The sequence below is a fragment of the Acomys minous genome, assembly GCF_964271855.1.
Source record: "Acomys minous genome assembly, chromosome: 16".
NCBI classification, from domain to species: domain Eukaryota; kingdom Metazoa; phylum Chordata; class Mammalia; order Rodentia; family Muridae; genus Acomys; species Acomys minous.
This window is the reverse complement of record NC_140498.1, coordinates 70,734,275-70,745,454: the sequence shown is the minus strand read 5'-3', so window position 1 is coordinate 70,745,454 and position 11,180 is coordinate 70,734,275. Positions and strand designations below refer to the sequence as shown.

The following is an 11,180-nucleotide window of genomic DNA, read 5'->3' as shown; positions in this document are numbered from 1 at the left end:
CAGACTGGAAGTTTGGATACTTTGTAGCTATGCCTTCCAGCCCGGGAGCGCCGGTAGCACTAGCTACAAACCTGGGTGGGCGGAGGAGAGTCTCAAAGAGGAGTTGGCGGAAGAGGATGAGGTGGGAGGCGTTGTGGGGAAGTGCCTCCCGTGAGCATGTAGGTGGCGGTGTCCAGAGAGCCAGGTGGACTGCGGCGCTGAGCACCGTGTCTTTCCGGCTCCTCTTCTGGTGTTTGCAGTCGAGCATTTACCATCCTCTCCGTACAAAAGAGCGGCGTTTTGGAAAGGTACTGGGCAGTGTTGCTGATCTTTTGGGCCAGACTGGGTAGAGGATTCAGCAGGAGCCCCTTTATACCTCAGATAAGGGACTCCTCAGACAAACAGCTTGTCCCTGAACCAGCAAGGAGTTAAGGTACTGGACAAAACCGGGGTCCTAAAATGGCTCTCCTCCTGAACAATGGGATCCCTGAACCATCTGTTGGGGGCTGGTGAGACATCATGATGTAGACCCCAGTGTGCACAGGAACCAGCCTGAGGGAGGTTCTTGCTAGCAGGCCAAACAGGCTGACCGCAGGCACAGCCTGGCCTCAGCCACACTTGTCCCTTGTGTTCCGCAGAAACGGAATCTCTGCGATGAGGTTTTATGCCTGAAAATCTATCACCCACACGATACACCAGTCCATTAGGCTGGGAGCTCGTCAAGCCCGGGAACTCATTGAGATCCCTGTGATTTCCCTCCCAGCAGGTTCCTCCTATTGTCATCCTTGAAATCTGTGTCCCTGGCTCTGTGGAAAGAGTGTCTGCCTGTGGAAAGGTGATTTTCTTGTCTGTCATCCCTGTGGCAGACGCTAGGGTCCCTGGGAAACCCACAGAGGACAGAGCAAAGAGCAGAAAGAGATGGGGTCACGGCTTGTATTGGCGCCTGGAGCATAGGAAAGGAAAAGAGATGAAAGGCCCAGGGCAGAGGAAAGGGTTTAAGGCTCTGAATGGTAAGACTGGGTGGTTGCAGAGTGTCCATCTCCATGGTCTGACATAGCTGACTTCCTTAAGAACACAGCTATTTGGGGGAAATTAAGAGGATGTTTGAGACCTGGATTTTCTAAGGTGAGTTACCCTCCCTTGGAAGTGCTATATATACCCTGAGGCTCGCATAGAACCTGTCTTTTGGAGTTGGTCCGAAGACTCATGGATGAAACACGGTTGGTATCGGTGTTAATTCCGAATGCTCTGCTCTTGCAGGATGCAGAACTTCCTAAGGCTGCTGAGGGCGCATGAGGACAGCCACTCTCTCCCACAAAAGCTGGTGACCTTTGCAGGCAAGCTGTGTCGGGACCTTCAACATAACTTCGCTCAAGTGATGTCTTTGGTGAAAGCCATTCTGGAGAGCCGGCACCGTCGGCATCTGCTAGACAGTGCGGATGTGGCGCTGGTGTGTGTCCGGGTCCTGGTCCAACAGGAGCAGCACCTTGCAGCCATCCAGATTTTAGAGGTATGATAGAGGTGTGGTGAGGATGCAGGGAGAAGTGGGGATACAGCAGCCTCGACTGTCTCCCAGATGTCATAAGCTCGGGCAGGATGGCCTACTCTCGCTTTACTTTGGTAACATTAGCAGCTACCTTTTAGAAAAAAGTCTTTTGGGGGTGGTGATCCTCTGCCAGGTGGGGAGTACATGTGTAGATGCAATATGGCGGCACATTGGACAAGGGCAGCTTTGACAAAGTGGTGCACACCTGTAACCTCAGCACTCAGGAGACAGTCAAGGCAGTGCGGGATGCAGGCAAGCTTGTGTCAAAAGGATAACAGAAAAACAATCCAGAAAAAAAATTGAGCAAACAGACAGGGAACACATGGTTGGAACTGACGTGACTCCTGAGCAGCAATTAGAGGCATTAGTGATTAGAAACCCTGGAGTGGGATGAGAAAGTTACTGCCAAGAGCCAGGGGAAAAGGGGCAAGGCACAGGGAAGTTGCCATACTTTGCTTTCTCTTCTGCTGTGGCTCTGTGGAGCACTGGGCTTACTTATTTCGTTGGAGGGTTGAAGGGTTTTAGATCAAGATCTAGTCAAAGATGACATGAGGTGTCTGTGACGGCCCATGAGGAAACCGGCCAGCCCAGGGTCACACCTCCTCGGGGCCTTTTAAGGACTGGTAGATTTGTATGCCTGGCTAGCACTAGTAGGTTTACAGGCGTGGTGGAGACTGCTGTGCTCTCACTTCTCATCTGGTTAAAATCTAGATGCTTGCCTTTTCTCATAGGCTGAGTTGGTGTGAACAGCAGCTTCTCACGCACTCCAGGTCCTATAGGGGTGTTTGGGATTCATCGGGTTTTGTTGAATGAATGCTTAATATTGAATTACTATTTGGATGAAATTAGTGGCTTTAAACCCAAATAACCACACAGAGAGACTAGGATTTATTTAACTAGCCTATAGCACAATGCTACACAATAATTACTCCATCCTAAACCTCCATGTTATTATAGTTTCTTCCCATGCGGATTTCTCACATTATACTTGCTTTTAAGTCATGTCCTAGGCCCGGTTCATTTCTCCTGAGGTTTCTTGGTCTCTGCTAGAGCCTCCCTCCTCTCCTTCCTTCTCTTTCTCTTCCCCTCCCTGGATCAGGATGTCCCGCCCTATTCTCTGTTATTGTTCAGCATTGGCTAGTTTGCTTTTATAGACAACACTGAGAACAAATGGTGACATGGTTACACAAACTTGAAACAGGAGATACTTAGAATAAACATCACAAGGAAAGTCTGGATTGATCCAGATTGTGGGGTAGAGAAATCAGCATTTGAATGAACAGAGGTAAATTGTAGGCAGTCCTCAAGAGCATTAAGCCAGCGCGGTTTTCTCCACAGGGGTGTAGGGTGCCAGGACGCACCCAGGAGCTGGTCCAACTCTGGAATGACATTCACTACCACCTGACCATGAGGAAGCTGGGTGTCACCATGCTGAGCCCTGTGCAGAAGTTCCGTTGCAGGAAGAGGTACTTGCAGATTCTCCTCTGTGCTGGCTCCAGAGATCTTCCATGGCTAGAGGAAGCATCCTAAACCCCCAGGGAGCTGAGGAAACAAGGGCAGGAAGTCACTTTAGCAGCATTGCTTATAATGCTTCAACTGTTTTTTCAGATGATCTAATCCACATTTCTTGATGCCAGGCTACACAGTGGGGGCTACGGGATGAGAAGGGTATCCACATTAGTCTCCTCTTCATCATTTACAGAGAAAGAAAACTTGTGCGGAACAATCAAGTCACATTGAGACTGCATAGCCTCTGTTCTTTATCTGGGGTCTCTTACCAGAGAAGGAAGAAGGAAAAAGGAAGGCTTCTCTTTGGTGTTCCAAGCAACGCAGGCTCCCTGAGGCTCAGGCTCCACTCACTGCATGTGGAAGAGGCATTTTGTTTACTAACCAGACAGTCTGGCAAATGTTGACTGCATGAGACAGGTCCTCATAAGCTCAGTAGATAATCAGATTTGAAACAGGAGATATTATCATGTCCCCAGGGGCTGACAGCCCAGCGTACCGTAGCTAAAGCAGTCATGGTTTCTTGCCTATATCTTTGTGAAGTGTTTCCTGCATGCTAGGGGCTTGGATGCCCTGCCAATGGATAAGTTCAAAGGAAGACAGAGAAGAAATAAAGTGGGGGTTCTTCCTGTGGGGTTATTCAGACAGTAAAAGGACTGAGACAGATTCTTTCTTTGGTGTGGGGAAGCGGCTACTTTTGACTAAGTCATTGGTGCAGGCCTGGCCAAGCCTTGGATGCAAGTGAAGAAACCCACACAGGCAAAATTTCAAAATTTCCAGGTAGAAAGATGACAAGGTCAGAAGCCAGGGTCTAAGAGGTACTTGGTGTCCTGGAGCATATTGAAGGCATCCATGAGAGTTTGATTCAGAGTTACATATCTGCCTTCAGTCTGTGGCCAGAGGAAAAGGTGGTAGCTTGGTTTTCCTGTCCTTTTCAAGGGCCTCCCGGGAGGCTGACAGGCGACCTCAGGGGCATGTGGGTAATGACCAGAACGTGGGCTGTGCCATAACTATGTTGGCCAGTCCTGTAGTGTCTTGGAGGGCCGCTGTGGTCCAGAACTAAAGTCTAGGAGGGAGAAGCTCTCTGTTGAGTAGGAACTGCCAGGAGCAGGGCATTGCCTTCTCGGTGTGTCTGTCCTGGAAGAAACTCTGGGGTCCCAGGTGGATTCCATTTGGGATGTGTTAGGTGAGGTGCTCTTGGGATGCGCGTGCATGCCACACATCTAGATGTCACCAGTGGCCTTTATACACACCATGTGTCCTTTATGAAGAAAGTCAAAGATACAGCAGGAACAATCAGCCAGGACACGAGAGAAAGGTGGCTACAGGGGTCCCTTACTAAGGTCCTCCCACTTAGGGCAAGGGATCCCCAATGCCACAGAGCAGAAAAGGAGAAGATAACGCGTGAGGAGGAGAACAGAGGCCACAGCGGGATGAGAAGCTGAGTTCAGGAGATGAGTGAGAGAGGGGCCCAGGGGAAACCAGCCGCAGTATATGGAAGGTGGGGCCCGCAATCTTGCTTACGCCCTGAGAAGTTGTACTGAGGGCGAGCAAGGCAGGAGAAGCAGCTAGAGTAGTCCATGTATAAGGCGAGAGAGAGAGAGAGAGAGAGAGAGAGAGAGAGAGAGAGAGAGAGAGAGAGAGACTCACAGTTTTACCAGCTCCTGGGGATGGCCCCAGAGAAGAAATGCTGGCAGTGGAGAATGGCTTTATTAAACTTGCTGTAAACTGGACAGTAGAAGGAAACCAGTGTCTCTAAAGGGTTGGAGCCTTGGGGGAGCCTGTGTTCACTCACTGGGTGACTGCAGAGAATGGAGGGACCACCAGGCAGCATCCCAGGATGTAGGAGGCAGGTCCCCCAGGCCGCCACCCCTTGAGGTGACTGGGAGTGGGTTGCAGAAGCAGACTGGAAAAGGCATCTCAGAACTCCTTCCCCATGACCCAGAGAAGGGAAAAGGTGGAGCGGATGTTCTAACTCTCCTCTCCCCCCCTCTCCATTATCCAGGAACCCAGCGCCCACAAACCTCTGCCCTGAGGGCCCGAAGAACCGGAACTTCCTCCCAGGGATTCGGCGCCACCTGCACAATTTTGCCACAAGTGTGGGTGTTTATCCCAAGAAGGCCCAGCTGGTAAGGACAGCGGTCCACTACAGGGCGTTTCTCTGCTACATGTCAGAGAGCCTCCCCCACCCAATAACTGAGCTTCCCCACCACCCCCTTCCGAGTACATCTTTTCTCTTCTTCTCTGGCAGCTCCACCTGCTTCTCTCTAGCCGGCTTCTCTCCATCTTCACCAAGGTAGTGGCCCTTGTTCCCCTCCTAAGCAGGTTTCCCTTCTTTGAGGCCGCTCCCACTATGGCACTTTTAGCTGTCTTTATTTCCTTCTTCTTGGCTCAGTGGGATCCACTCTCAGGGGCAAGTGGTTTCTGCCTTTCCTTGACCTCTCCTTTTCCAAGCTTTCCTTTCTTTCTCATGTGGGGCTGCCCACTTCCTACCCTCGGGTCCTCCGTCCTCTCCTTGGTGATCCCAATCTGAATGGCAGTAGGGCAATGAGGAAGCTCCTGGTTGAGGGGTGGGCAAAGCACCGATCCAGGGTCTCATGGTGGTTTCGTTCTAGCCCTTTTCTTGTCTTATAGTCTTAGGTACTCAGAGCTTCAGCTGGCCTAGGATGGAGTGGGTGAAGGAGGAGGGGGCACGTGTGTATTATTCTCCACCTCCTCAGCACATGCTCAGTAGACAGTCTGTTTTCCAATTCACCAGTTCACCAGATCCCTGTTCCTACCCCCATTGCAGGGGTCAGGCTGGGCTGGGCTTCCTTAAAGGGCATGAGCTGTCCCGGCTACCTCTGTGTATCCCTGTGACTCAAGAACTCTTGTCTTATTTTGGGATCAGGAGAAACTGGCTTTGGAGACCAGCCTGACTCCTGAGCAGGTGTACAACTGGTTTGCCAACTACCGGCGGCGTCAGAAGGCTCATCCCCTGCGCATTCAGAGAGCCCGGGAAGCCACATCCGGAGTCTCCAGTGCAAAGAAGAGTGGTCCTGGACCATTGCAGCTCCCAGGAAACCATCATAAGTCTGCGGCTATGTCTCAGTGGTCAGGTGAGCAGCACAAGGGCTTTTGGAGGGTGATTTCTACACTATCTAGCTGGCTTGGGATGGACCCTAGGATGGATGTGCAGGTCTGGAAGTGGGGTTTGACACTGCCAGAAGGGGGGTGTGGGGAGGGACAAGGAATTGATTTGGGAAGTGAACCATCTCAAGGTTCGGAGCTGTTGGTTTGCATTGAGTTCAGAGCAAGGGACAAGGATCTTTGGATGCTTGAAGAGCACACTGATCTAATCTGGAGCTGCTTTCAGCTGGGCAGCAGGCTAGGACTTAATATCCTCTTCTCTCTCTCTCTCTTTCTCTCTCTGCCTGCTGTCAGCCGGCAGTGGGACTCCACAGTGTCCAGAGAATAGCCAAGCATCCCAGGAGCCACACTCCTCCCTGGCTGGGAGCTTTTCTGGAGACAGTACAGCCTCACTGTCGCTGGCTTTCAGGTAGTGTCATTTCACGTCGTGGAACACGTTTCCTCTCCGGTCCCCTCGTTCTTTGAGTGGAGACCAGAGTGTGATTTCACCTTAACTCTAGCCTTGCCTGTGCTGGGCGCTGACACTGTGCATTTTTTTTCCTTTTTCATTTCTTTGGTCAAGTGTTTTATTTCATGGATTGGGCGGCAGCTGGTACGTAGCACACTACCTGAGCCTCTCCATAAACTCTGCTCCCCTGTGGCAAGGCACAAGCCTTCTGCATGCATCCCAGTGCTGGTCAGTGATAGGGGCTGGGCACCACCCAGGTGTGTGACCTCAGGCATGGCTCACGTGACCGCTCTCTTACAAAATGAGGGATGTGATAGGGCCTACCATACAAGCTGTGGCAGAGCCTGAAGGGGGTGTCTTTAAAAAGCTTTGATCATATCTGAGGCACATTCGCCCTGATGGAATCTTCCTTAAACTAGTATGAGCTTCTGACTAATGTTCCTTTAATATTCACCACCAGGTATTCACTTAATAGTAAGGACTTGCAAATCATTTTCTGGTTTTGGTCCTGTGCAGTATACTTTATTAAAGGTCTGTGATGATGAGCACATCAGAGGCCCGCCCTTGGCAGACTCGAGGAAAGATGGGCAGCTTCATTGGCTTCAGCCCACACTTCCAATATTAGATGGAGTCCCCTCCCAAGCACCACTGCCTGGCTTCTGCCCACCAAGGCATATTGTTTGCTTCTGTTCCCAGGTCACTACATGGATGGGCTAGATACCAGGAGGGGCCAGGTTACCATCCTGTCAGCCTCACCTCTATATGCCCCACCCCTGGCCTCCACTCTCTGGCTGTTAGCAGCAATACTCCTGTTTCTTCTGTGGCTACCCCTGAATCATGGAGGATGCCCTATGCGCTGTCATCCTCCAAGGAAGTTTTCCTCCACACGGGGCAACCAAACCATAGAAACCAGCTGAACTCTGGGATGGATCCTGACGATGCCACCATGCCAGTGGCCATTGCTGCCGTCCATGATCCCAGCCATGCAGGTGGGTCCCCCATTGCACAGAATGTGACGTTCTTGTCCAGCCCCCATGACCACTCAAGTCCTCAAGTCCTTGGGTCCTGTGTTGGGCTGGAAGTGTGGATGTGGACACCGTCTGCTTGAGCCTATAATATTCAGTGAAACCCAGAGTGACTGGAATCCGAACAGATGCCTGCTACAAATTTCCCAGATTATTTCTCATTTATGTCTACTAGAAAAAAGAATGAATGGGAAACAGGGCATTTAGGAAAGAGCTCAAATGAGATTGTCACCGGAAACTCTGCTACCTTACATGTGCACTCCTGTCTCTTCTTGTCTTGTACGTCGCTCCAGGGTAGATACGTCACGGATTTGTTTTCTCAGTTTTCACTGTTGTTCTGGGGGCCTTTAAATTGCATTTTTTTGCATGTATAACACAGCAGAGATCTGCAGCTTTCCCATTTTTACAAGGCCCTGGTGATTTGCCCATGTTCCCTAGCATTCTTGGAGCATAATGCATCTTTCTCCGCGCCCCCCCCCCCTTTGCGGCTTCTAATTGTCTCTTTTGAAAAAAAAGAAAGATAAATATATGGGTTTTTTTAAATGCAGTTACTCCAGCAAGCCTTCATCACCTAAAGCTTCCATAGCCCCCTCACCGATAGAGTGCCCCCACAGGGTGACTAAGGTTTCAAATACCTCCGCTATGGAAGATGTTTCCCATTCAGTGAATCACAAGCTCCACATTTTAAACACACACACACACACACACACACACATCTCTCTCTCTCTCTCTCTCTCTCTCTCTCTCTCTCTCTCTCTCTCTCTCTCCCTCCCTCCCTCCCTCCCTCTCTCTCTCTCTTTCTTTCTCTCTCTCTCTCTCCACTGACACTGCACACACCAGGATTGCTAGCCTGTGACCCTTCGGATCTTCTCCTGTCTTTACCTCCCATCTGGTGGTCAGGCAGGACGCTAGAGCAAGCCTGGCCCCTGGGTCTGGTCTGAAACCAAGCTCTGTTAGTGCTGGCCGTCCTACCTCCTGGACTCAGGGCAGAGTGGAGCCTGTCACTCTTACACCCAGAGATGACCAAGGCCACCAGCGTGTCTTAATTTTAAGAGTGAACGGTATTTTGATAGGTCACTGTCTGGCACAGCTAGAGAGAAAGCCAATGGGCAGGATGAGGTAGCCACAGCTTCCTCCTTAAGGAATTACCAGTGAAACATAAGAGGTTTAAAAAGGATAGAAACGGTGAGCCAGACATGTGGCAGAATCCTGAAGTGCAAGTTGCATGTGTCAAGAGTGGGAACATGTGTGGTGCAGACTGAGACTCTGGCATTGGACCGCGTGAAGCCCCCTAGTGGAGAAACCCGGTGTAGAGTTAAGAGAAACGGACTTTCACTTTGTCCCTGGAGGTCTGATAAGTCATAGAGGTGGAAGACCTGTCCGTCTTTTTCTTGAGCGGGATGGCTGGGATCCTGGGGTGGCGGACTGGTTTCTTATTGGCCAGGCTGCCTCCTGGAGACCGTGGCTGTGCCACAAGTGTGCTCTGTGCCTTCCTTTCACCTTCAGTTTGTGGAATTTCTTCACCTGCAGGGTTTACTGACCTGTACACCAGCTGTTTCCAGAGATTGTACTCAGAGGAAGGTCCAAGACCAAGCGGTGGGCAGGCAGCTTCCACTGCAGATGTGAAAATCCATCATTCCCACAGGTAAGCCGGAAGAGCACTTGGCTCTCTGTGGGTCACAAGGCAGGATAAGGGCTTAGTTTATAGAATCAGCGTCTCAGAGTCTGAAGACCAGGCTCGTTCCTTGGGTGATTCTGAAAATGTCAGGAGTCCTTCCCTCAGCAAAAGGAGAATACTCCAAACATCAGCACACACATAGACGTCCTGCGCTTTCAGTGATGTGCAGGCTTGCCCCCGGCCAGTGATCTTCCTTAGTTTTACTAGCCTCTTCTTCATGTTTGTCCATAGACTAAGGCTGCTAGTTTCTGAGAAGCATCAAGTTTTTACCATTTAATATTCCAAATTATTGTTTTGAGTGGGATCCAAAAGCCTAAGAGATACCAAGCTATGGACTACTAAGGTAGATGACTAGGATTCTGGGAGGCTCATAGAGACATGGGTATACAGGGCAATAGAGGATCGTGTGGTAGAGAGATAATATCCACGATCCCAAGGGCTGAAAAAGACAGAGATGGATAGTGCCCAGACAGTTGTGGCATCCTCCCTAGGCATCTCAGCTCTTCAGAAATAGAGATAAAGCGAGAGAGAATTTCTTCAAGCAGCTTGACTGGTCAGAGTCCCTGCCTTCAGCAGTTGCTCAATGCTTCTATTACCTTGCAGAGGGAATCTTTGTAAATCTTAAAAGTTTCAGCTTTTTCAGACTTGACGTTTGTTTAATTCCCAAGTCTCTTACACCCCCCTTCTTCCTCCTGGAGGAAATGACTCCATGAAAATTCTATAGAATTCCATGTACAGAGAATCAGATACTATGTACCATTGTTTGTTTGTTTGTTTTGTGACATAAGGTCTATTTTGTGTAGATTTGTTTGTCCTTGCATTTCCAACTATCCTCCTGCCTTAGACTATTGGATGCTGTGATTGCAGATGTTGACTTCGGTCCAGCCTTTTGCTTTGTTTTGTTTGGCTTTGCTCTGCTCTGGTGTCTAGTGCTTAGCGTATCCACTGTGAAATTTGTCCTACCAGGGCTCGGTGAGCATCATTGATGGCCTCTTCAGTCGTTTAGGACTTACCAAATGAGGCTATTTATTCACGTTAGCATGTTTCCCTCCTGGCTAACTCTGTACAGAGTTCCTTGTCTGAACAGTGCCCACAGTTCCACCTATCACTTAGAATGGCTTTGATGTATAGATACAGGACTATAGAGTTTACGTCACCCACTGTCCCCTTGAAACTAAACATGTTCTGACTTGAGGAACCAGCAGTGTTTAGGACATGGCTCATCCCTTTCAGGTCTCTGGAGGTGATGCCTGCCTCATCTGCCATGCCAGCACCTGTGTCCACCATGGAGCTGAGGCAACCCTCACTCTCCAGCCAGGTGAGGTCGTCTGGGTGTTTGCATGTTTTCTTCTTCAAGCTGGTAGTGCTGGGCAATGAACAAGAAGTGACTTGTGGGTGGGTGTTACTAGATTTAGAAGTGGGCTGGGCCATAATGAGCACAGATCCCTCTCTTAAGTCCACAATGGGTCTGATGGGGCCAGGAGGCACCCAAGTCGGGAGGCAGGTGTCTCAAAGTCTAAGAGCATGCCTCCCATGTGTAATGCTGAGCTGCCTTTTCAGGTGCAATGGCCTTATGGCCAAGCCTCCTTCCTGGGATGCTTTCTGGGGAGTCACGGTGCTCCTTGAGTTCTCTGAGTGCAGCCTGGCTGGAACTGCCCACGTGAAGATGGGCCAACGCGTGGAACAAGCAAGCGTGGATTTGTGTGTCTGTTCCACAAAAGTTAAAGAGATTTACCCCCAAATAAAAACCAATGTTCCCAGAGTTCCCCCAAGAGCTTGCCGCACCATACTGCTTGAGTAGTTCGGCTGGTGGTTGTCTGTATTGACAAAGTTTCTGAGAAATGTTTCTGATATTATAAGTCTAATGTG

The 11,180-nt window shown here is 50.1% G+C and overlaps 2 protein-coding genes across 2 annotated transcripts; both read left to right on the top strand.

Annotated features, from left to right (window-relative positions):
• Positions 1-438: 438 nt before the first annotated feature.
• LOC311587175 (anomalous homeobox protein-like) lies at positions 439-6,625 on the top strand (the record flags this gene model as incomplete). Its single annotated transcript, XM_084763671.1, has 6 exons — positions 439-488; positions 1,240-1,489; positions 2,864-2,991; positions 5,037-5,160; positions 5,922-6,129; positions 6,570-6,625. The coding sequence occupies 6 exons, from the start codon at positions 439-441 to the stop codon at positions 6,623-6,625; spliced, it is 816 nt and encodes a 271-aa protein (XP_084619797.1).
• Positions 6,626-7,503: 878 nt separating this feature from the next.
• LOC311586692 (uncharacterized protein) lies at positions 7,504-10,968 on the top strand. The gene is made up of 4 exons (XM_084762822.1): positions 7,504-7,597; positions 9,164-9,278; positions 10,545-10,629; positions 10,872-10,968. The coding sequence occupies exons 1-4, from the start codon at positions 7,534-7,536 to the stop codon at positions 10,935-10,937; spliced, it is 330 nt and encodes a 109-aa protein (XP_084618948.1). The 5' UTR covers positions 7,504-7,533; the 3' UTR covers positions 10,938-10,968.
• The last annotated feature ends 212 nt before the right edge of the window (positions 10,969-11,180 follow it).

Bases quoted from the DNA above. Each gene is read 5' to 3' on its own strand.
- LOC311586692 (XM_084762822.1), top strand. From the start codon at position 7,534: ATGGATCCTGACGATGCCACCATGCCAGTGGCCATTGCTGCCGTCCAT. The intron at 7,598-9,163 runs GTGGGTCCCCCA...CTTCACCTGCAG, and splicing joins CCATGATCCCAGCCATGCAG to GGTTTACTGACCTGTACACC. The intron at 10,630-10,871 runs GTGAGGTCGTCT...CTGCCTTTTCAG, and splicing joins AACCCTCACTCTCCAGCCAG to GTGCAATGGCCTTATGGCCA.